The sequence below is a fragment of the Drosophila sechellia genome, chromosome 2L, assembly GCF_004382195.2.
Source record: "Drosophila sechellia strain sech25 chromosome 2L, ASM438219v1, whole genome shotgun sequence".
In the NCBI taxonomy this organism is placed as follows: domain Eukaryota; kingdom Metazoa; phylum Arthropoda; class Insecta; order Diptera; family Drosophilidae; genus Drosophila; species Drosophila sechellia.
In genome coordinates this window covers 23577603-23604399 of record NC_045949.1, presented here as the reverse complement: position 1 = coordinate 23604399, position 26797 = coordinate 23577603, and the positions used below count along the sequence as shown (strand labels likewise).

The following is a 26797-nucleotide window of genomic DNA, read 5'->3' as shown; positions in this document are numbered from 1 at the left end:
TTTTACAATAACGTCTCTTTATTTCGACTGTCAGTTTAGAACTAAGTAATACAAAGAGAGAGAGCTTAAGATTACCTTATCTCGCACAGATCACGGCCAGCATCCGTAGTATAGCTTCGTTTGTCGTTCGTCGTCACACGCAGTTTTTCCTGATGTTACTTGTTAACTACTCCCTATCACATTAAAAATGGGCGTCCTCGTCCATGTCTATGTTATCAAGGATTTGCGTTGTCGACATCGAGGCTCCACTTGCCGCCTGATAAATCATGATATTTAACATAACGTAGAATGCAAAGCGGATTGATGTTGGTGAAGGTGGCATCTGATGGTAAGCATTTGAACCAGTTATATTCTGCAGCACTTCTTCGTTTGACTAGTGAAGAAAGGGCAGGCTTAAGGCTGCTGGTGCAAGTTGACGAAGAGTAGTTGGCCTATCCTTGATGTGCGTGCTAGGTCGATGAGATAAGCCGACCAACAAGCTGCAAACGGTTAATTGTACCCCATTCCATGAGCTGATAGCAACGCTTCTAGTTCGACCTTGCATTCATTTGTTTTCATCGAGGTGTGATATCCGGTCGGTGTGCGCTTTTCAAATTATCTACAATACAAACTTAAATTAATTGTACAAGATTTAGTAATGAACATAGTATTTGCTAGTATTTTAGGTTAACAGTTGTAAAACCGATTTAGAATCGCATTTGGGTCAAGAGTGCAACTTCAAAGAATGCAAAATATATGCAATATAAAATATAGAATGCTATATATGAATTTTTTTAATTTAAATAAATTTGAATTTACAAAGTATTAATGTTTTACTGCCATGGTTGCGTGAGCATTTATACGAGCCTGAATTTTGGGTAAAACGCCAGAGTATCTTCCACAACTTTTTAGCCTATAAATCAATCTTGTAAGTGGCCTTACCGAATATTGTCCTTGTGGACCACCCTCCCTTGAATTAGGACCGTTGTCCCTATATCAGCATCAACCCTATTCTCGACATACAGGGGCGTAAATTTATCCCCCAGTCTCTTGTTGGTTTTAACTTACACCTTCTCACCCCTCTCAAATACTGTCTTCTGCCTAGTCGGATTATTCCGATCTAACTGCTCCACCTGTGCCTTCTTTAGGCTCATGATAATATCAGGGGCAAAGTCTGCATTAGCATGGATGATCTCGACAGGTTTTCTATTCGTGACAGTATGAAATGACCTGTTACTGTGTAAAGGTGGGGCATTTGCTATTGTAATATCGTATTGATTTTTTACCATGGATCGTATTGTTTCGGAGTTAAGCGATGCCTCGTTATCGCAATATATCGATTTAACATTAGGAAAAAGGTTGACCAGCTGAAGGATTGGGGCCTTTACATCCGATATTGAACGCGATGCAATTGGCTGAACCACCGCAAACTTGCTAAATTTATCAACAGTCGCGAGGAAGTACTTTCCCCTTGTTGCGAAGATGTATGTAACATCTCCCCAACCTGCGTTGGTATTGGGATTATACCTAATTCCTGTTTTACTGGATGCCTGTTGTGTTTTGCCTTTTGGCAAACCCTGCAGTTTAAAACGTTAAATTTTTGGAAAATAGTAGTCAAGTAGCACTTGCTTAACGTTCTCTTGAGCAGCCCTATGAGCTCTGTTATGTTCAATAACTACAATTTCTTATTGTTCATCAGGCTTGATAACGTCCGCCACCCAAGACTTACAAAACCAGAACCAGACTATCTTGAATACGGGGCAGGACTGGAAGCTCACAGTGTATGGCATTCACTACGATGGGTGTTACTACGTCTTTCACTAAGTCCACTAATGTCTCCCAATCAGTAAAATCGATTTGATGACGTGTCTTAGTACCAAATACTAAAAATAGTCGCTTATTCGGCACGGATGCCTCCTTCAATTTGATTTGATTTTGGAAACAGTTCAATGGCTTTTCCGTGACCTCAATGACAAATGTTGAGGATTCTTCACTGTGAATAGTGGCTCGATCTGACTCTGATGAGCTCTGCAAAGCATTAATATTTTGTCGCGACAGAGCGTCCGCAACGCAATATTCTTTCCCCGGTTTATTCATAACCTTTGCACCGCTCTCTTCGATTCGGGCTTTCCAACGCTTAATTTTTGATTTTGGGTTCTTGTCAGAGACCGCAAAAATGAAAAAAAAATTTGGTGAAAAATTTTGCCCTCCCGAGATTCGACAGTATCATATTTATACTCGGCATCGGGTAAATATCGGCAAATTTTAAATTTATTGTAGGGCGACCTGGATGGCCGAATAATGCCATTTCTGGGTAGATCTTTGATCTCCCGATTCACGAAATCGGAAACACCCATAGGAAACGGGTACAATTTTAAATAAACTGGCTCATTGTCCTTTGTTCGATTGGTCGCTACAACATTTGTGTTGAATGGTAACTTCTCATTGGAGTCATCAAAGGGTCTCGAGTTTTTACACATCATCTGCTGACCTTGAGGTCAATTGTCGCACCTACCTGAGCTAAAAGGTCAAGGCCAACTACGCCGTCAAATGTTATAAGTCCGGGTAATAAGAAGAAATGGCTCTCTACACCAAACAGGTTAAGCTCACATTTGCGTTCTATTTTTTCAAAGCCATGAAGTGACTTAACAATAAAAGGTGAATCGACGGGAACTGAAGTCGGCAATCCTATCTCTTTCTTGATATAGCTTTTAGAGGCTCCCGTATCCACTAGAAATTTTCGTTGCTCCCCCGCTACTGTTCCCTGGACGAACGGAAGTAGGGATGAACCCCTAAAAAATGTACGGAATCGCTTTCATAGTCTGTTTCCTCTTCACCGCCTATGTCATCCACCGCATCGTTAGCAATCTGATTATAATGATCCTCCTTTTGATCATTCCTATCTTCTTCAAACAGATGGTTAACCCTTTGACGCTTGAAATCAGACATTCTTTGAGAGCTAGTCGGTCTATTTTGTGCACTCTGCTGTTGTGCGTCAAGCGCCTGTGGCATGGAAAAACCCTGAGGGCGCTGAAAGTTTGTCAGCTGACGAAACCTCGACAATGTTGGATCTACGTCCATCTTCTCTAATGGTCTATTGTCAACAACGGGTCGTCCACCATTGTCCCTTGTAAAAAATGGATTTTTTACCCACTTTTTGAACGTCGGTTCATGGTTGGATTCTGTTGTCCTTTGTAATTGACGATTTTGAGCCTGCCTGAGATATTTTTCTTCTATGGACCTGGCATATTGTGTCGCAAAGGCATGCCTCTCGTGATTTGCCTCTATTTCCTGAGCCATTGCTAGGGCTGCAGGTTGAGCAGCAAATAGAACATCAGTTAAGTTTCTCTTTAGCCCAGAAATAAAGACACGCAGAGCATCAGACCTATGCTTATCATTCATATATCGGGCATGGTCCGTCTCATATGTCATGGTTGTCTTGTTTGTAAGGAGTGAGAGTTTCTTCTCAACCTCCTCATAAAACTGACATCTCTTGCTCTTGCTCGAGCAAATGTAATGGGCGTTTATCGGAATAGGTAAAGTCAAGGCGGCTAATAATGGCGTCAAAATTAAGGACTGTATTAAATGAAGAAAGAACAGAGTCAGCAGATCCCCTAATTTTGTTACGGATTATGAGAACAGCCTGGTAATGCCTAGAACTACCCCTATACTCTCTGAATAATTCATATGCAGCTGCTGCTGCTTGTCGCCAAGAAACATATTTTCCCTGAGACCCATTAAACTCTGGCAATGATTTTATCGCACCGAGGCCTTCATCACAACTCACATTGCCGGTTACAGCAATAGGCTGCAATCTCAGGAGCATATATTGTTGAAGCGGTAAACTTATTTTTGACTTCCTCCAACTTCTTTTCAAAATCTTCTCTATGCACATTTAATGCAGCCGATACCGCTACATTTATGACTGCCTGTAGTTGTTGTGGATCCATATTGTATGTCTTCTTTCTTATACGTTCGGCCTCGTCGGTTAAAGCGAGTTTACTCAGTTGATCAACCAATTCTTCAGACTCTGTCTCGCTCATACAACCGCAGTCAAGGTATTTGGCAGTCCCGCACATATACAAAGTCCGAATGCAAACAAGTGCAGAATTCAAGAAAAAGGTAAGAAAAATTTGATCGCTCGCCAAGCTAGGCGCTAAGCTAAGTGCTTATCTATTCACAGTGTTCTTGCACGTGTCTCAGATTTTACTATTTGAAAAATAGTAAAAAAATAGTCCGCTGAAAACTGTACCTTCTATGCATAGTAAAAACTACTCAATTTGCAATTACTTTAAATTAATGCCAACACTTGGCCGCCACGCCAGCAGGTATCACAAGGATATCAACGCGCCACCAACGGTGGTACGCGCCGTAATTGTGACACACTATTGGAAGTGCAACTACACTCTCCATGCGAGGGCGGCTGGAAACAGGCTCTTAGTTAGGTCATGTCTCTGCTAAGAGTGCTGGCTAATCGTAGTTGGGCTGGAGCTGGTAACTCTCAAAAATTTCCACACCTCCGGGCCAGACTAAGGTGTCATTCGATCCGTGCCGAAAGTCTGCCAGGCTAGGGGCCCGTGTAATAACAAGCCCAGTCGATAACGGAGAGTCCGGGCAAGTGGCGTTCGCCCGGTCTAGTTAGCATTACCCGGGTACTGCGGATCTTTGCCCGGGCTGACCTTTTATTTCTTTGCAACTCGTGGGTACTATGAGCAATAGACCAAATAATTTTTAAATACCGCAGGCCTTGACTGCGGGAAATGTCGCAAGACATTACGAGGACCGTCTCCTTGACGGAGAGCGGCCTACTTCGGTGGTAACACCAAAAAATTGTCCTAAACGGAGTGCGCCAACGGCACAAGCACGCCCAGTTGCGAGAGGGAAGAATCGGGCAGCCACACCGAGTCACTCGAATGTGGTCCAAGCCGGCCAAGCGGGACGGGCCTAAAACCCATTACCGCAACTTGGTCAGCCTGGGGCCCGGGATGACCCTAACCGTAAGTGGCTGAGCAGGGCCAGAACGAAGTGGTATCTTCGTTACCTTCAGCAGGGCAAGTCACCCGCAGAAGCTTTGTCTCTGGCGAAGACACCGCAGCCGCTAGAGCAAAAGCCCAACTCTGCTTCGAAGGGGGCAAACACCACCCTGACGCCTCCGACGGAAACGCCTAAGAGGCAGAAGGTGGAGAAGAGCAGGCCACTGACTGCTCCCTTCGATGGCCCAAGTACCTCAAGGGATGCAAAGGCAACTGAGGTACGCAAGCCATCATATGCGACCGTAACTGGGGCCATTAAGGTTACGGTCGAACCAGAGGACTACCCAAAGTCATCCTCAGCAGTGAGAACCTCTCACAGCTCGAGGACGCACTACTGGAGGAACTAGTCCTCTCTGGTTGGGATTCTCCAATCAAGTTTGGAGGAATCCACTTCAGGGTGGGCCACCTGATAGTGGACAGCCGCAACGCAACCACTACTGAGTGGCTGCAATCAGCCTCAGTAAGTGGAGCGGTGTCTCCCTGGAGGTAAGGATGGGCGACGACCTGACATCGTCACACAACATCACCATCTTCTGCCCTAGGACAGGGGCCAAAACAACAAAGTGGATCATGGAATTGATCAAGAAACAGAATGACTTGGACACTGAGAACTGGCGTCTTATATCAAGGAAGAAGGAAGGCTCGCTCCTCAGCCTTGGAGTTGATGACAACTCCTGCGCCAAGATTATCTCTAGTGACCACAAGCTGAGCTTCAGGTTTGGAGACATCTCAGTTTGTGGTCTAAAAAAGGCCAAAGCGATCAAATCCGGCACAAGACAGGTCGAGACTCCTCGAAATCCACCAGTCTCCGCGGAGAAGGAGAAGCCCAATAAGCTCTCCGAATCCAGCGAGGATCTGGCGGATGATGAGGACCTTGATGCGACAATCATCGAGATGGGGGATCAGCCCCCTTATCCTCTCAGGAGCTAGGCATGGAACTAGACCTGCTGAGTAAGGAAGAAGCGATACCGGTGGATGGTGATCTGGGTATCTCCAGATCAGCAACGCCGACGATGGAGCCGATCATCTAATGGTCGGAAGTACAGGGATAGCTCAGGTGAACATCCATCGCGCCAAGGCGGCCTCGGCTGTGCTGGCAAGGATGTTCACCAAACAATATCTTTGGCTAGCCCTGGTACAGGAACCCTGGTATAACCAGGGAATAAAAGAACTGTACGTGAAGAACGCCAAGGTAATTTGGGATCAACGGGCCTCTAGCCCTAGAGCCTGTATCCTGGCATGTAGAAGTATTAATTAGAATTTCTCACGTGGGACTGTGTACCGATCGTGGTAGAAGATGTGGGAGCAGCCATGAAGACTGTGGTGGCATCGGTATACTTTGCCGGTGACGAGGCGTGCCCACCGCAAGAGGACACACTCACCCATCATCACACTCACATCATCATCGGATGTGATGCAAATGCACATCACGTGATATGGGGCAGCAGCGACGTGAATCAAAGAGGTGAGTCACTCTTAGAATTTATCTTAAATAATAATCTAGAAATCCTAACTGTCGGAAATGTTCCGAAATTTGTAACTAGGGTAAGATGTGATGTTCTGGACATTACACTTTCCAGCAGATCAGTGGCTTCGCATATAAGCGACTGGCACGTATCTCCTGAGAAGTCAATGTCAGATCACAGAATTATTCGTTTTAACATTGGGCTAAATCTAGAATGTAGCGAGCGTAGGCGCAATCCCAGGAATACGAACTGGGAAGGGTTCAATGCCCCCTTACTGCGGAATCCAGCTTCTGGGGTAACCGGGAAACTCCGTACCACTCTAGAACTGGAGGCCGCCGTAAAAGATACTAACTCGTGGCTTACTAACGCGTTTCGAGATAACTGCTCCCTTGGTCGAGCCAAGAGGGAAAAAGATGCTCCATGGTGGAACGACCAATTGGAGAAGTTACGGAAAGCGACCAGGCGTCTCTTTAACAAAGCAAAAAGAGAAGGGAACTGGGATGCCTACCGGAATAAACTGACTATGTATAACCATGAGATCAGGAAAGCCAAACGAAGGAACTATAGAACCTTCTGTGAGGCAATAGTAAACACATGTGAAGGCGCAAGACTTCACAGAGCAATCTCCAAAGGAGTGCCAGAATCAAATCAGGCACTACGTACGGAGGATAACTCCTATACTATAGGAAGTAAGGAGAAACTTGAGCTACTACTGGCAACTCACTTTCCGGGAAGCACGCTTCAAACGAATGGGAATACGCCGGTAACGGCTTAAAGTAGACCGTGTGCTACTGATTGGGCCAAAGTAAAATCAATAGTAACAACGGAGAGATTAAGATGGGCAATTGGTTCATTCCAGCCCTACAAATCTCCTGGTCCAGATGGCATTCAGCCAATCCTGCTACAACGAGCGCTAAATCAGCTCGCAGTGCCTATCAGGAAAATACTGATCAGCAGCCTAGCTTTAGGACACATACCTACTGCCTGGAGTATAGCAAAAGTGGTCTTCATTCCAAAAGATGGAAAGAAAGACATCACTGAACCGAAGTCGTTCAGACCCATCAGCTTGACATCGTTTTTGCTAAAAACGTTGAAAAAGCTACTGGATGTCAGCATTAGAAGCACTCTGCTTCTAGAGCATCCGCTCTACCGATCAAGATCAACTGATACTGCCCTATATCACCTTAAAAGCCTTATTGAGGATTCACTTACTCATAAGGAAGTGGCGCTATGTGCCTTCTTAGACATACAGGGTGCATTCGACAATACCTCTCATGAGGCGGTCAACGCATCCCTGGCAAGAAGAGGACTAGATGCAATAGCCAGTAGATGGACCAATCACTACTGGCATCTAGACGAGCCATGGTCACTATAGGAGGACAGTCGTCCACAGTATCTACCACAAGGGGATGCCCCAAGGGTGTGTCCTCTCGCCTCTCTTGTGGAGCTTGTTGGTAGACGAGCTGCTGGACAGACTGACCCGCAGAGGTATACTTTGCCAGGGCTATGCTGACGATATTGTCATTATAGCCAGAGGTAAATATGAGGAAACACATATGAGGAAAAAACATATCATTCAACTGGGCCTCAACATGACCAGCGAATGGTGCAAGGAAGTAGGCCTGAGCCTAAATCCTAGCAAAACTATTATTGTTCCTTTCACAAATAGGTACAAGCTACAGAGAATGAAGGCAATAACCATATCAGAATGTCGCAAAGAGGCCAGCAAAGAAGTTAATATCTTTGGATAACCCTCGACTCCAAACATAGCTTCAAAACTCATGTCGATAACACAATTGATAAGTGCACCAGAGCACTTTTCACGTGTAGGAAAATTGCTGGAAAATCGTGGGGCCTCAACATGACCAGCGAATGGTGCAAGGAAGTAGGCCTGAGCCTAAATCCTAGCAAAACTATTATTGTTCCTTTCACAAATAGGTACAAGCTACAGAGAATGAAGGCAATAACCATATCAGAATGTCGCAAAGAGGCCAGCAAAGAAGTTAATATCTTTGGATAACCCTCGACTCCAAACATAGCTTCAAAACTCATGTCGATAACACAATTGATAAGTGCACCAGAGCACTTTTCACGTGTAGGAAAATTGCTGGAAAATCGTGGGGAACCTCACCACGCATAATAAGATGGCTGTACCTCATGGTAGTCAGACCCATACTAACCTATGGAGTAATAGCCTGGAGTGATGGAGCCCATTAAGGTGAAACTTCATAAGCTCCAAAGAATGGCCTGCAAATGCATGACAGGAGCAATGCGCACCTGTCCCACTGCAGCCCTAGAAGTACTAATGGAGGGAACGTCGCTTCATATCGTCATTGAAATGAAATGGAAAGCCACCTTAATAAGAATTGAGGGAGCAGGAAATGAGTGCAACCTTACAAGAAAGGATGCTGAAAGCCTAAAAAGGGATATCCCTTTGCTGATGCAACCAAGGGATGAGATGCCAGCTGAACACAGGTTCGCTCAGAACTTCAGCACTCATCTCAGTAATGAAAACAGTTGGACAACCCTGGGGAAAGTACACCCTATGAAACCACAAACAATAAAGTGGCATACAGACGGATCCCTCACCGACGAGGGAAGTGGGCTGGGGGTTGTAGGCCCCAGGTTAAAATACCACGAATCAATGGGCAGATACACCAGCATTTTTCAAGCTGAGGTCTGTGCTATTGGACGCTGTTTAATCTGCAAAGGAACTATCATGGCAAGGACATTGCTATACTGTCTGATAGTCAAGCAGCCATAAACGCGCTCAGCAAAGCTAAGATAACATCTAAGCTAGTAAATGAAGTGAGGACAGCCCTAGATAAACTGGGAGCTGTCAACAAACTCACAATAAGGTGGGTCCCGGGACACAATAACATCCCGGGAAATGAGCTAGCGGACAACCCAGTCAGGAAAGGGGCTGAGAACCCTTTAATTGGGCCCGAACCATTCTGTGGTGTTGGTCACCACAGAGTACTGGGCTTACTTAAGTCAATAGAGGAAGAAAAACGTCTGTCCTTCTGGGAACACTGGTAGGTGGCAGTCTAAGATTCTCCTTCATGAATATAACCACAAAAGATTCAAGACCTTAATGACACACGGGAAAAACACCGTGCGCATTTTAACTGGCCCTCGCAGTCATTTGCATAAGATTGGCATTGCAGACAGTGAACTCTGTCGCTTCTGTTCCATGGAGGAGGAGAGCTCTGCACATATTATATGTGACTGCACGGCGCTTTCCATCAGGCGGAACAGACTCCTGGGCATGTATGTAGTCCCACGGGAAACAATTGCAGCCCTGAACCCCAATAAAATTCTGGCTTTTATACAGTGCATTGGACTTCAGGGAGATCTTTGAGTCATGAAGGGGTAGTACAATAGATCCTACTGGGTCGCAGTACACATAGAAACCAACTTAATATTAATAATAATAATATTATATATATTTATGTTATGTTATTATATTATTTATGTTTATGTAATAATCGGTACCCAGGGAACACCACGGGGAGGACATTACAATTGTAATGGTGTCCTTTATTAGGCCTTCGAGTCAACTTGAAATATTTTAATGTTTAACATTAAAACATTTCCATTTTCCCAATGCGTTGCAAAGTAATCTTTAAGCCATCGCGACCAAAGCGAACACTTCCTCAATGCACAAACTGCCAAAAATATGGACATACAAAAAATTACTGGACCAAAGACCCTACTTGTGTAAAGTGCGCTGGAAAACACAGCTCATCATACTGTACTATTAACACAAGATCGGATAGAACAAGCATTAAATGTGCACTATGCAGTGGAAACCACACTGCAAACTATAAAGGTTGTATGGTGTTCAAAGCACTGCAAATTCAAAAATACCCAACTCTTCGGAAAAAAGAAATACCTGTAACAGAAACAACACATCAAACGACACAATACAACGCAACAAATAAGTTAGTAAGCTTAAAGACGCCAGCTTTATCCTATGCCGAAGGCTTAAATAAAAACCAAGTAACTAGCCATCAAACCAACTCAACCTACTATTGTACCTGATATACAGCCTGCTTCAACTCAATTAAGCTAAACTGCACATAATGATTCTGACGAACTTAAACAAATGATGAAACAATTTATAGCCCAAATGACAAATATGATGAACATTTTCACTGTTTTATTATCTAAACTTGACAAATAAACACCTAACAATCGCTACACCTAACAAATGCTAACGGACTTTCACGCCATTTACTTGAACTAAAAACATTCTTAAATAAAAAGCAAATTGACGTCATGCTCATTTCTGAAACACACTCAACTGAGAAAACCTATATAAACATACCTAACTATAATATTTTCTCTACTAATAATCGGTAAGGCCCATGGTGGTACTGCAGTAAAAATTAAAAAAAGCATCAAGTGCATAGAGTTCGATGGCTGTATGACTACATACAGACTACTACTATATCGACCTCAGACACATCGGATCCAATAAATATATCGGCAGTTTATTGCCCGCCTAAATTTAATAATACAAAAGACCAATACCTCGATTTCCTAAAATCACTGGGAAATCGGTACTTGGCAGGAGGTGACTATAATGCCAAACACATAACTTGGGGGTCCAGACATACCACTGCAACGGGACGTCAACTGTATGAAGCAATAAGAAATAATAATAGACGTGCTCTAAGCACAGGAATGCCGACATACTGGCCAACTGACACAAATAAACTACCGGACTTAATTGACTTACAAGAAATATAACAAGCGAGAAACTAACAAAAAAATCATGCCTAGACCTCTCTTCCGACCATTCCCCAATATTAATTACGAAAACGAAAACGACTCCCCTTTATTTAACCACAAAATAAATTGGAACATGTTTCGCGACATTTTGGAACAGAACATGGAAATAAATATCTCTCTAAAGACAAACAACGAACTGGACTCTGCAGTAGCATATTTAAATGACAACATCATTTATGCAGCCACGCAATCGACACCATCTGTAAAAATGATCACATTAAAGAAGAAAAAAAGAAAACTCCCAATTTTATTAGAGACAAAATCAGACAAAAGCGTAAACTTAGGAGGATTATGGATAATAATTAGGAGGATATGGCAAAGGGCAACAGACGAGCTCAAGAGAACTCTCAGGAAAGACAAAGATAACCGGCCTCAACTACCTTAGCAAACTTCGTACTTCCTTATCTACAATTCCCTGTGGAAAGTGACCAAAAAATTGACGAACTCAACTATAAACAAGTCACCTATAAAAAGAAACAACAACACATGGTCGAAATCAAACAAAGAAAAAGCAGACACTCTTGCTAAGCACTTTAAAACATCATTTACTAATGACATGGACAACGACAATGCTGAGCTTCCAAGACAAATCACCAACTTAAATTGTGCAATTAAAACTATAACAAAGGCAGAAATTAAATCTGACATAAAACAAATTAAACACAAGAAAGCCCCCGGATATGATTTAATTGGAGGAAAAATTCTTAAAGAACTACCGGACGCTATATTACATACTTGTTTAACGGAATCTTTCGATTGCAGTACTTTCCCAAAACTTGTAAGGTAGGCCAAATTAAAGTAATTCCAAAACCAAACAAAAACGCCAATACTGTATGCTCGTACAGACCATTCAGCTTATTACCTGTCCTCTCAAAAGTATTTGAAAAAGTCCGATTTAATAGAATCGAGCCAATCCTAGAGCAAAAAAACATAATACCTCCCCACCAATTCGGCTTTCGAAAGCAGCACTCGAGTGTACAACGGGTCCATCGAGTAATTAACAAAATAAGTGACGGTTTAGACAAAAAGAAATTTTGCTATACTGTGTACTTGGACACTGCTAAAGCATTTGACAAAGTATGACTGCTGCCTAAGCTAAGAAATATATTACCATATATACCATCCTTCAAAGCTATAGAACGGACAGATATTTCTATATCAAATACGACAATGAATGCTCAGATATTATGCCAGTGTCAGCGGGTGTTCCCCAAGGTAGTGTGCTTGGGCCCATATACCTGATTTATACCTCCGATATTCCAGTGCCAACTACCCCTGGATCAATGATTGCGACGTTCGCGGTCGATACTGTGTTAATGTCGTCAAGCGCGTGCAAAAGAACAGCTTCAAGTACACTACAACAAATCATGATACAAACAGTATCCTGGTTTAAGAGATGGGGTATAGAGATAAATAAAGACAAAACTCAACAAGTAATATACACAAAACGACAACCCAAAAACTTCGCAATTAAAATCAATGACAATCAAATATTATTACACCCATATGCCAAGTACCTTGGACTAACTATTGACTCAAAAATAACATGGAAACAACACATTCTAAATAAACGAAATAAAATGAAAAACAAATTTCGACAATTTAACTGGCTAATAGGAAAACACTCAAAACTATAATTACATAATAAAATAGCAATATACAAGGCGATAATAAAACCAATATGGACGTATGGAATATAACTCTGGGGAACTGACAGTAAATCCCACTTACAGCTAAGTCAGTGAACGCAATCAAAAATGCTTAGAATAATCACAAAAGTCGAATGGTACATTTGATTCGAAGATATACATAATGAAGAATTAAACTATTAAATTATTAATGTATTAGCGTATCCTTTCACTGGGAAGGCCCGCTTCTTTTATTCTTCACATCTAGTCAACCAATTACTTATTATTAATTTAAAAAAAACAGATTGTAATTTCAAGAAAAATAATAATAAAAAAAAAAAACTAGACTGGAAAAATTCTGAATCTAAATCAATAATCAAGCTATCTTTCAATCCACAGCGGACACAATCTCTTCGCTTACACGACACAATGTATCCGGGACAACATTTAAAGAACCCTTACGGTGTTCAATCTCAAAATTGAATCTTTGCAAAGCTAATGCCCTTCGCGCTAGTCGTAAATTAACCACTTAAGCGACGCATGGTCAGTTATCATATTGAAAGGGAGTCCTTCCACGTAAGCTCTGAAGTTCTTAAGAGCTACTATATCGGCCAAACATTCCTGCACTGTGACTGTGTAATTGCGTAAGCTTTATTCAGTTTCTTTGAGACGAAGGCGATGGGACGCTCGTCACCCTCTTCAGATACTTGCACCAACACCGCCCCTACGCCTGACTTACTAGCGTCGCAATGTATTGCAAACGGCTTCGCAAAATCCGGAGTACACAGGATCGGAGCTTTACTGAGACACTCTTCGAGTTTGCTGAACGCTTCAATTGCCTCCTTCGTTAAGCCAAACATTCGCTTCGTAGTCATTAAGCCAGTCAATAGTTCAGAAAGTGTTGCGTAGTTTGCGACGAATTTCCGGTACCATCCACACAATCCCATGAAGCTCCGCAAACTTTTCAAACTCTTCGGCAATGGAAAATCGGTGATCGCGGCTACCTTGTCAGGGTCCGTTCGTATTCCCCCGTCTCCGATAATGTGGCCCAAACGTACTCGTCGCATACAAAAGTGACTTTTAGCGACGTTTAACGTTAAGCCCACGCGCTTTATGTGCAGGGCTAACTCCCTCAGTACATTTAAATGGCCCTCAAAACTGGAAGATACTATCAACAGTTCGTCTAGATAGATAACAACTTAATTTCTCAAATGAGCAGGCGCTACTTTGTCCATTTATCGGGACATAGTGCTTGTGGCGTTACATAGCCCAAAAGGCATGACTGTAAATTGATATAACGGTCTCTTGGACGGAAAAACCGTTTTGTCTCGAGATTTAGGTTCCGAAGGGACCTGTCAATATGCATCCTTTAGATGCAGGCTCGATATATACTCGGCTCTCGGTAAACGACTCAATATCCTGTTTATTTGGGGTAACGGATATGCGTCTTTTTCTGTAAAACTATTGACCTTGCGACAGTCAAGACAAATTCTTACTTTAACTGGCTTAGTTACCATCACGATTGGCGAAGACCAAACACTTTCAGACTCTTCTATTACCCCTAATCGCAACATCCTGTCAATTTCAGCAAACATCGTCTTTTCTAAAGCGGGGGAGACAGAGAAATGCCGTTGCTTCACAGGCCGTTGCTGTTCCCACATCAATCGAGTAAGAGATTAAATTCGTCTTACCTTACCCTTCCTGGCTAAATGAGGGAAAACAATTGATCACATTCGCTAACTTATCTTTGTCACCTTCGCATTATTCGTGCTGATCCATCACGGCTTGCTGGCTTGGCTCGGGCGGCAATATTTAAGCTATTTTCAAGTTAGCGGGTAGAACTCCCTCCTCCAATACCACTAATCGACGAGCCTGAATCCAACAATCCATAAACCAGGGATTCAATACAGGAATCGGTAAGAACAATTGAGGGTCTCGAGGTCCTGTCGGGATAGAACTAATATAATCCAAACTGGCTTTACACATTTTAAAGTTCTTCCAAAACAATTTCAATCAATAGAAATTCTTGATAGCGGTGTCCTTCGACTCGGCAATTCCTAAAAAGCTTCAATGTCGTTCTCACTTCCGTATTTTGACCTCACCTCATTTTTTATCTAATGACAGACCTCGGATATCTCACGTTTAAACGAGTTACATTTGGTTTTTGTTTAGTGTTCCTAATCAACTCCTCTATGTCACCATCGTCGCGACTCTGTCGAAATTGCAGTCTGTAGAGCTGTACAAAACCTTTCCCACAGAATTCTCCGTTGGCTTTATGATAGCGCCAAAAGAAGTCATTAGCCTTGACTTCAAACAATACGCTAATATTCCTACATACCAAGTTGAAATTTCCATTCAACGTCTGCCTAGTAAGTGCTTCGACTCTATATAAAATTGTCCACTGACACTCCTACTCCGGAATATTTTATTTTCCAACCATTCAGTATGCGGACGACTTTATCCGGCCGATCAAACAAATCGGAAGTATCGCTTCGTAAAGAAGGAATATGATTTGGCGTTGCTAAATACGGCCTCTCATAGGCACTTGGTTGATCAGCGGACATTTCACTGGCTGTAACGAATACTACCGGACTGGGATTGGACATTACTCGCTGCATGCTTGCGGTGATAGCGTTTTGTACCAAATCTGTCATCTTCTCTGTCAACTTCATACTTCAGAAAAATCTCACTTTCCAAAATAGAGAGAAATATAAAATAAATTTGTATACAAAAAAAAATTAACGATAAGGTGCGAGAAAGATAATAAAACTGAACTCTTGGCTTGATGTTCTCCTTTCATAGTACTGTCTATTATTTCAGCTTAAAATTCTCAAGAAGACGTAGAAGGTGTTTTCTTTAAAGAAGATATTCCATTTGTTAGACTAAATTTCAAAACGAAACCAACACGAATATTCCAACCTAGAGGAAACTCTATCTTATTTTAGAAGAATAGTGAAGAAGAAGAAAATCAACTATATGAGGATATGGCATTTCTCTCGAGTGATACCAAGATTTTCCTTCATGTTACATTAAGGATCTTTTTTTTCAGAATATCGTTCAGTTAGCTCAACGAAGTATATTAAACCGGGACAGAAACCAAACCGGAGTTACTTGTTACTCTGTTTTCCTCAACAAAATCCACCTTTCCGTTTGCTACACTTAGGATAATTTTTGGGATAAGTCTTAGTTATGGCCAGTCAGCAATACTAGTATTAACTTGACGTGGACTCCACAACTAATTCTGAACACAACAATTTTGGAAGTATGAAACTGAAACGGAAAATTTAAAAGAAAGGATTGAAGATATTAATTCGAGAGTGAAAATGAATTGAAAAACTCACTAAGGCCCCACACGTTGGGCGCCACCTTAACTTATTTATTATTATTTTTAACTAAACTGTAACGTGTAACGAAATAAAGGGATGGAAGGCGAGAGTACCTTTACTTGCTGGTGCACGCTTTAGAGGCCGGCTCTAGCTCATGGCGTTGGGTGTGGTGGTCTTGCTTGTACAGATATCTTTTCGTTACATAAATTAATGAATAAGATCAAGAGTTTAGCGTGCTTACAACAACAAAATAGAGGAGATAGTATACAAAATCGGAGGAAGCAAATTAATATATTTGGAAGGGGACAGTTCTAGAACAGGAGGAAAAGCATGAGAATTCATCGTCTGCGAAACACCAGTGGAATCGTGTTCGCGGATTGCCCTACCCTACCTATGACCACTTTCCTTAAGAGAATGGCTCTAGTGGCCCCTTTGGTACCCTACGTCCGGAGAAACATCAGCCGAGTCAGTATTTAAGTTTAAAGAAACTCATATCTTCTGTATTCATTGTCGATTATTAATTAATAACAATATTTATAAGTAAAAATATAAAGTAAATAAATACGAACTAAAGTAAATAGAGGGAATATAAGGCAAAGCGTTTTTGTTTGTTTTTTCTTCTTTTTTTGGTTTTTGTTGCGAATTTAGAAAAAAACGGTTTATTACGATATTCAAGAAAGTTATAATTATAGGGTTAAATTGGTTAAATTCTCCCATAATTTCCAGTGCAGTTTTCTTCTCTATAATCTCGTTTCATGAATTACTATCATTATTATTATTATAACGAATTATTAAAGAGAAAAATAAAAAAAGAAGTGTGAGAATGTGTCGAGAGTAAATTCAGTTAGATTTTTCTTTTTATATTCCGGCTACTTCCGCCACTCCATTAGGAACAAATAATTTATACGCAGTGTGTTCATTCGAATTCTTTCTCTTCTCGTAAAACACATGGAAAGAAAAGTTTAACAATTAATAAAAAAAAATTCCCAAATTTATTTACTTTTACTGTTTAGCTTCTATGTTTTTTTTTTCTGGTGTGTATGAAATAATAAATATGAAATTCTGTTCGCCAACAAAATGGTGACCTTCAGTAATTTTTCTAAATTTTTGTAAATAAAACTCACTCAACTTTTCAATCCTCGGCGAAAGATCGATCTCCCGGCGCAAATGAGCTGAAATGAAAGCGTGGCATTTTCCACGAACACTTTGAACAAACTTTTCCAAATTTTACCCGAAAATTTAAACGCGCACTCTCTGAAAATGAACTCATCTGAGAAAAATAATTAGATTTAGGTTAGCTTATATAAAAATAAAAATTATTAAATACTAAAAGGAATTCAATTTAAATACAATTAAGAAATACAAATTTGATATAAACTAAGCCTCCTCCTCGAGTAAACAATTTTATAACTTATTGTGAATACTGGTAACACTAATAATAATTTATGAATACAACTTCATTTCTTTCAGTGCAAAATTCATGCGATTCTTGGATTCATAAATTTTTCGAGGTGGGGTTATGTCAGACAGGGCTCATCAAGCATTTTCACATATATTTTAGATTTTTCCCATGTATACTTCATCAGGAACTTCGCACTGTGTATTCTGGACTCCGAATCCCGATAATTTTTCCGATTTTAACCTCACTTTGGGGTACTCTTTAGTTATGCATTTTTTTGGCAATTAAATTAAATACGCATCTCAAGGTCTCGACTTATCCTCGACTGCGGTCCCGCTGCTGCTTCTTCTCCTCTTCTGCCCATCGATGGGAAGGGCGCTCCACTAGACGGCCTGACTAGGTTCTTTTCTTTCTTTCTGCCCGCCTAAAAAGTTCGATGGTGCTGCGCGATGGCTACGCCAAGCGAAGATTTTTCCAGCTTAAATTTATGCCTGGAAAACACACGCAAAACTTAACCCGCGCACCGTTTTGTGTAGAGGAAAACTCACTGCAATAATATTTTAAGCGAAGAGAGAAAAAAAAAATCTCACGCCCGCAGGTTATGATTTTTCACGACACGAACTTTTCACGACTTGACTCATCGACTATTTCATTAGAAAAGAAAAAAAACGGAAACTCAAGCCGTGGTGTAGGTGTAGGCCATCGCCGGAAATCACGATCAGCTGAAACTCACTCTATTTACGATAACCAAATTTTCCGGGTGCAGCTGAAAAGGGTTGCATCCCGTCTAGTAAATTCCCGCTGCATAATACTGCATCTAGTATGACCCTAAATTAGTATGTAACAGCTGAGCGCAAGCTCCCTAAAGTTTGTTTATCGGGAACTATATTATTTTACCGCTTCAATCGCCTCTACACATTCACGTGGGTTGCCTTTTGAGCTTAACCTGACTTTGCCGATACTGGATGGGTTTTGCTACTGGGGTCATATAGCTGCTTTATCGACTTATTACGCAATATAAGATTAGTTCCATCCTTCTATGTACTAGAGTTTCTTCTTCTACTAACTATCTCTCTTTAAATAATTTGAATAATCGCATAATGTTTGTTTTTGTGGCCATTTTTATGATAATATGATCAATTACGAAATTTTCAACGCTATACAGTAAATTTCTTAAATTTCTTAATATACTTAAGAAATATTTAACATATAGAATACCTATCAGTCTTGTCGATCTGCAAATTTGGTTTGCATAGTTTGACATCCATTGGCCTAAAAAAAACGTTTGTATGAGGACATTAAAAATAAATTGCTTAAAAGGTGTAAATGGTTCTGAATTACGAACTTTTCTGTTTTGTTACTCCAAAGCATTGAAAAGAGCATGGTTATGAAATTTGTTATAAAAAGTTATTGTAAGGGCTACACAGTTACGAGTTAAAAAAAAATAATCCATTTTCAATTTAAATTTTTGCAAACTGAAAATTCAATATTCCTTTGATATTTTCTCCCCTTACAATTATTTTTTAAGCAAGCGATTTTTGAGCGTTGACACTCCCACTCTAACGCCCATAAGCCGCCAAAAACTGAAAATTTGTTGAATTCTATCTAAATTTTTTATATTTCTTTCCAATTTCTATATGAGAATTTTAAAATTTCTCGTTTGCACTTCCACTAACTGAGTAAAGAATATCTGATACTCGACTATAGTGGCCACTATTGCCGACTAAAGGTTTTACAAAATATACAATTTTGTTGTTTATTTATGAGAACTGGTTTTCTCCGTTTTAATTACGGTGTACTCAATGCTGCCTACAATGCTACAATCGAGTTTCCCGACTATCAGATACCCGTTACTCAGCTAGTGGAAGGCGAACAAAAATATTTATAATTTTTCTGGATTATCCATATAAAATGGAGAAAGTATTGCATTGTATTGTGCCTGCATAAAAAGTTCTTTAACGCAATCAGAAAAGTGTTCCCGAAATAAAAACTTTTAGATTTTCTTTTAAAAAATCGAAAACAAAACCAATATATTTAAGGCGTCAAAAGGAAAATCACTCCTAAAAAGAAGAGTGAATGAAAGAGTCGAGTTTCCCGACTATAAGATACCCGTTACTCAGCAAGTGTGAATGCGATCGCGAATTTCATCATTTTTCTGGATATAGATAGATATTGTGGAATAAAATGAGAAAAAATTAAAGGCGTGGATACAGTGTCTTTGTACACAGATATAAATTGGCAAGTCAAAGAATAAACGAAAAAAACTTTAAACATTTTTCAAAAGAGTTGGCGTGGCAGTTTTTTGCGGCTTGCGGGCGTTAGAGTGGGCGTGGCAACATAGGTCAACTTGCGCTGCGTCTTTGTCTTTAGAATTTGAATGCTGAATCTCAACCTTCTAGCTTTCCTGAGATCTCGACGTTCATACGGACAGACGGACATGGCAAGATCGACTTGCCTATTGATCCTGATCAAAAATACATATGTATATACTTTATATGATCGCGAATGCTTCCTTGTGCCTTTTACATACATTTCAAGAAATCTAGTACACCCTTTTACATTACGAGTAACGGGGCATAAAATTACTCGGTCAAAATAATATTACTAGTTGTAGATCATGGAAAAATCATCAAAGCAAAAAAAATAACTTAAATATTGAATGATTAAAACTAATAGCAGGTGATCTTAAACAAGAGATTTACAAGATTAATAAAAATAAGAAAAAATATTAAGCATTTTGTTAAGTGTGTGCGCTGCAGTATTAAGTGGTTTTTGGGCACTAAAAGTGTCAACAAAAATTAATAAAAAAAAATAAAAAAACAAAATAATTAATTTTTGTATTTTGTTTCATCACTTTCCTTTTTATTAAAGGGCGCATAGCGTCTTTAAAAACTACATTCTGGCCAATGGCCAATCTTCGCCGTCATTGGATTCTAGGAACTTTGTGCCGTTTACCAAAGTTTAATGATATCGTTTTAATTTTTTTTTCCGAAACGCGTAAAAAGTGATGGTATTGTTTGGCACATTTATTTGTATGTCGTAGATCATTATCAGATGGCATATGGGAGAACCACGTTGTTAAAAATGTTGACAGATACCTAACAATCCATGATGGTTTTAAATTTGCATATCGACTGAACTCCATAACATGAAAAACTTATCCAAATCATAACAGTACCCATAATTCAACTGTTCTTGCAAGGCAATTTGTATTTGACTTCTTGAAATGAGGTTATTGTCCTGGATTCGTCTTCTAACTTCTTAATTAGTTATGTACTTTTAAGTTACAAGTTTTTTTTACGGTGCAGGCCCCCTACATAAAGTCTGAATCCTTGACAGTCCTCCTAAGCAGTGATTTAACCTTTTGGCCAATAGGCCAAAATGCCAACCACTCGTTACATTAAATGTAATTATTAATTGCGTTTGATTAGTATTAATCACGTTTGTAACCATAGTACAGGAGCACCGATCATTATTTTGCACTACGACATATGAAAGAAATCATTTCCCGAATAATATCTAGCCTCCGGACAGTACTGTGTTGTGAGAAAGAATTAAACGATAGACGAGGACTAAACAAAACGTCTCATCTTTAAACAGAACTTATTCACTTAACTGAAGAAGAAAAAAATAAGAAAAATATAAAAGTGAGAAATAACTTTTTGCTTAACCGGCACACCTATTATTTAACCCCAACTCATGACGCTCATGCTGCCCAACCAAAGACACTGGAATAACAAGATGCGTAACGCCATACAATTTTTTGGCGCGCGATTTTTTGGTCTTGTCTCTAGAGGTGGCTCCAGGCTCTCTCGAGTTTTTGTTCGAGAGAGAAAGAGCGGAGAGCGCTACAGCAAACAGCTCTTTTCTACGAATACAGTGATAGCAGTAAATTGTAAATTTGACAAAATATGCCCTTCACCTTAGAAGTTTGTTGACTTTAAGTCTATATTATTTTTTGCCCTAACGCTACTATTATTTAAATATAGCTTAGAAATAGTAATAGCAGAATCATAATATCACAAAATAAATTTTTAAAATGACTTTATAGTAGAATTTTTGTCATTAGAGTATTGAGCGTGCGACGTGTGAAAAATTAATAGGCAATGATTGTTGAGTGCTTGTGTCCGCACTTCGTGCCTCCAGATATGACTTTTGCAATAAATAGTTTTCATATTTTTATTTATTTTAATAATTTTTATTTTTTACTACGTATTATTATTTTTTATGAATTATTATTATGAAATATTATCATTTTTATTATTTGTTAATAAAATTATTGTCTTTTATGAAATTAAAAAATAATTCATATTTTTATGAAATATTTATTTCTCAATGTAATGTCTTCTTTTTGGAAAATTTATGTTTCAAATTACAGTAGTTATAATAATTTCCTTTGTATTTGCTTTAATTATTTAGTATACTTATTAAGTCATTTGACTTAATATGATGTATGTAAATGAGCCATTTTTATTATTTAAAAAGCGCATTATATTCAGCGTTCAGCTATTTTTTTTTTTTTGTTCTTTTCCAATTTGATATTTTTAAAAAGCGCGCCATCATCATATTGCTACAAAATTGGCCACAACTGCAAATATGTAAGTTCGTTTCTTCGATCAGAATTGATTTCGGCACGAAAATCGATTTCTAGCACAACACGCACACATATACGCGTTCTCGTCTCTTGTTTTTACTCACACAAGCAAAAAATTCTATTTTTAGATTTCTTACGCTCCCAGCGTAAGCGAGCGGAAAGAGATCAAATTTGGCCTTCACCAAAAAAGTGGCTGCATAGTGCCAAACCAATGTATGGCCGTTATGCATCTTGTTATTATACTGTCTTTGGTCCAACTCTGTATAAGATCGTCGACACGCCCACTTAAAAACATTTTTTTTTTTTTTTTTTTGGATATATTAATTTAAAACTGTCCTTCGCGGACAATCATTAAATTTGATGACTAAACTTAACGGTAGAGAATTAATTGATTACATAAATTGTTGCGAAACTATACAATAACTGTCGATATTGTATGTATGATGTATATAATAATGTATGTATATAATTTAATTTAATTTGCGTGTCTAATCCCAGAGAGGTCCAAAGGGTGTGATCGGTGCAGCCTCCTGGTGCGTTGACTGGTGTCCAGCAGGTCTTGTGCCAGGTTGTTTGGGTGGTCTTGAAGCCTCTGCATGTACTGCCTGCTGCTTTTCTTAATCTCATCCTTCACCCAGGGGAAGCTGAGGACCTCGTGTATAGTGGCATTATCGTGGAAAGGGTGAGCGTTTGTGACTGTGCGGAGCGTTTTGTTTTCGAATGTCTGGATAATGTTGATGTTACTTTTCGATGCAGTGCCCCACAGTTGAATGCCATACGTCCAGATTGGCCTTATGATCGCTTTGTAGATAAGGAGCTTAGTGGAAGTCGGTAGCTTAGATTGTCTGCCCATCAGCCAGTAGAATTCACGGACTCGGTTCTCCGCCTGTTTCCGCTTCTTTAGCAGGTGTGGTCTCCATGTAAGTCTCCTGTCCAGTGTAAAGCCAAGATAATTTGGATTGGCTACCTCTGGGATTGGGAACCCGTTGAAACTGACTGGTGGGCAAGTGCCGCGTCTAGTTGCGAAGGTGGTAGCGGTTGACTTGTCGCTGTTTACCGATATATTCCATCTCGTGTGCCACGTGTTCAGTAGATCTAGTTGCTCCTGCATAGTCTGGGAGGCCTCTGCTGGGGTATCTGCTGTTGTTAGGAACGCAGTATCATCGGCGTAAGTGGCTGCCATAATGTACTGGCTCGGTATCACCGGCAGGTCAGCCGAATACATGTTTTTAATTTTTAAATCCATTGCTCGAGAAGTAAAAGGGTATACTATATTCGTTGAAAAGTGTGTAAAGGGCAGAAGGAAGCGTTTCCGACCATATAAAGTATATCCATCTATATATATTCTGGATCAGGATCAATAGCCGAGTCGATCTGGTCATGTCCGTCTGTCCGTATGAACGTCGAGATCTCAGGAACTATAAAAGCTAGAAGGTTGAGATTCAGCATACAGATTCTAGAGACAAAGACGCAGCGCAAGTTTGCCGACCCATGTTGCCACGCCTACTCTAACTCCCACAAGCCGCACAAAACTGGATTGCTATTTTAATATGTGTGTTGATATTTTTCACATTTTTATTAGTCGTGTAAATATCTATCGAGTTTCCAAAACTTTTTGCAGCGCCCACATTTTTGAAATTATTATGGATATTTATTATAAATTATATTATCCTTGTAAATTTTTATCGTCTTGCTGAAAAACTTTTTGCAACGCCCATAAACTGCCCGAAATTGCCACGCCACACTTGTCCTTCGGTATACCAAAAAAATCAATTTGCTTACGCACCTCATTTACTTTACCGAACTTCCAAAGCCCAATTTGAGTAATTTTAATTTTTTTTTCTAATTTCATTCCATAATATATATCGATATCCGAGGCAAATGATGAAATTTCGCGTTCGAATTTCCACTTGGTGAGTAACGGGTATCTGATAGTCCGGGAACTTGACTATATGTATCATTTTCTCATGTTTAATGTCTCTGTGTTAATTTTTATCGATATGTCAAAAGCATTTTGGCCACTCCCATTTAATATATTTTTAATATATATTGTTCCCTAAAATGTATTTCTTGCACTCCCAATACCTGTAGAGTTGTATTGTTTTAAATGTTTTTTGTAAATTAATCCCTAGGAATTGTTTAGTTTTTGCGTTTCTTGGAAGCCATCAATAACTATTTTTTCGTAGTAATCAATGAATTGACATCATGGTAATATTGTGATGCGATACTCATTGAGTAAAATAGTATGTCGTATAAGTTATAAGTATTTACATAACAGCAATATCCATCGTTTCGACAGCATATGGTACATATGTATGTATGTATTATATGTCTATTCACATTGAATTTGTGTAATAAAATTGTAATATCGGGAACTGTATACAAAATAAAAGAGAATTGGGAATTTTCATGGAGACTATAATCCCCTACGTAAATAATTTTAAGTTCACAATTTGCCTGTGCCCACCGTAACTCTTTAATCTGTAACGTATATTTAACGATTTTTTTTAACTAAAGATTGTTTTATCTGTAAATACGAATTGTTATACAAAAAATGTTAGCAGATTAAGTATTATAATACTAAACACTGATGTCAGCATCAGGTTTATAAATAAGCCTGATGTAATTAAATGTAAATATAATTTCATCCGAAACCAAATTTTTTAACTGATATCAGCAGGTGCAAATTTATTTGTGGTGTGGTAACTTTGTTATAACAGTACCGATATTTCGTTTTTAGGCGCTCGACTTCTATTAATTTCCTTAAATCTTAGCGTAAGCAACATTTTCTTGTGAGTGTACGTACTTAATTACTATCTTACACGACACGACTGGACAAAGGGTAATTTAGGGTATTTATAATTTGACAAATAAACTTACAGAACAATATAATGTTAATTCTTTGGAAAACGCAGCTGATATGGTACTTTGCCAACGACAGGCCAGCGAACTTCCAACAGGGTCTTAAACTGGTTTTGCTTTAAGATAACTATTGAGATTTGTCTTTTGCCTAGATCAGAAGACCGGCAGAAAACAATGCAACAGCTGAGATGTCGATCCGCGCGACCCTAGACTGTTAGTGCGGGCGCTCTCTGTCTGATCCTCTCCTTTTGTCGCTCTTTCTGAATGTGCTCTTTTGATGATAATACTGAACATATAATGTCGCCCGTGCTTTCATTCATAAGCGGGCAATGCTTGCGAACGGGCGACAACGCGATACGGGATAAAGATACCTTGATAAAGAAATTGTACTCGTATGTACAAGAAGCTGCAGCAGCAAAGGCTTACGAAAGTTTTTAAGTGCCGTGGCAGAAGAGAAAATCTAAAATCCAAATCTCTGACCAATATTTTAAACTAAAAACTAAACTCTATATATGATTTGAAAAAGAAAAAAACAGCCAATATGAAGGAGTTTAGCAAAATGTTTGCGCGACGATATAGTTCAGTATCAAGAGACGTAGAGGCCAGCAATCATCGGCACTCAGCAGTGGCCCCTGGATCTGGGTTGAGCACAGACGCAGATCCTGCGGTGGCTTGTGCCGCTCAGGCAGCACTGCAACGCATCCAGCGCCGCAAAAGTCTCAAGGCAAATCGTTCAATGAATCCGATAGACATACTAAGCAGCTTTTTCAACGAGCCAATCCAAGGCAAACGGAATCGAGTTCCTACCCGTGAGTTTTTATGAATCAAGAGAACCATGCTTTCTCGATTAAATTTACACATTTTCTTTAAATCGTTCGCATTGGGGGGACAACAAAAACCTGATAAAGAGTCATTAAAGTTGTTTAGCATAGCACTCTATGCTTGTTTTTGCCTTGATTGTTAAATATCAAAGCGAATAAAATTAAAAGCAATGTCGACAATGGAATATTTTGGATTTCCGATTTCGCTGACTATCTTGTCAAACCACAAAATATCGTGAACAAATTACATATATCAATTACTTACGGATTCCGTTCGACCCTGAACTTGACCATACAGCAAACCCAAACAACCAGAAACTGAAACATTTAAAACATGTTACTTTCCTTATATGAGTAGTGAGACAAATACGATTGCTTGACTTGACTTGTTGCATAGTATGCTGAAGAGGGCGACAATGATCGAAGGTGACCTTAAATTGCGCTGACGACCTTGCTTATATAAGCAAATCGAAAGTTTTTGTGATAAAATTTAAGGGGATATTGAGTCGATAACCATACAGGTTATTAAATAGTATATTATTACTTATTTATAACTTATACTTACATTTAATGCAACAATTTTGAAGTGTTTTTCACTTGGCTACGATTTTTTTTAGAATACAAATTTAATTTTTATTATATATATTATATATATAATTATATATATATTATAAATGTATATATAAATATTGGACGCAGTTCCTAAAAAATTGTATGTAAAAATGTTTGGCATTTAATTTCATCACATTATATTGTAAGAATCATTAAAAAAGATCAACCAAATATAATGAAAACTGGATTTAAGTGATACTTTAATTCGTCTAGTATTACGATGCCCTATTTTTAATTGATTTTCTTAAGCACTTGGATGTGAACAAGTTTTTTTTTTTAA

General features: G+C 39.4%; 1 protein-coding gene and 1 long non-coding RNA gene across 8 annotated transcripts in view; one reads left to right on the top strand and one right to left on the bottom strand.

The window, feature by feature from the left end:
* LOC116800191 lies at positions 1–25305 on the bottom strand. 4 transcript variants are annotated; one of them, XR_004361183.1, is made up of 4 exons: positions 25103–25305; positions 18847–18900; positions 17354–17499; positions 1–610 (listed from the first exon to the last, which is right to left on the bottom strand). It is a non-coding gene; the product is annotated as an uncharacterized LOC116800191 (long non-coding RNA). The 4 variants fall into 4 exon arrangements; XR_004361186.1 differs by having other exon boundaries at positions 1–598; XR_004361184.1 differs by lacking the exon at positions 25103–25305 and adding an exon at positions 18974–19600.
* Positions 25306–25405: 100 nt separating this feature from the next.
* The window catches only part of LOC116800190 (scavenger receptor class B member 1), a 150149-nt gene continuing 148757 nt past the window's right edge, over positions 25406–26797 (top strand). For all 4 annotated transcript variants that reach the window (XM_032713827.1, XM_032713826.1, XM_032713829.1 and 1 more), the window contains exon 1: positions 25406–25893. In XM_032713827.1, coding sequence (XP_032569718.1) covers positions 25626–25893 — 268 coding nt within the window. In that variant the 5' untranslated portion in view covers positions 25406–25625. The remainder of the gene's footprint in view (positions 25894–26797) is intronic.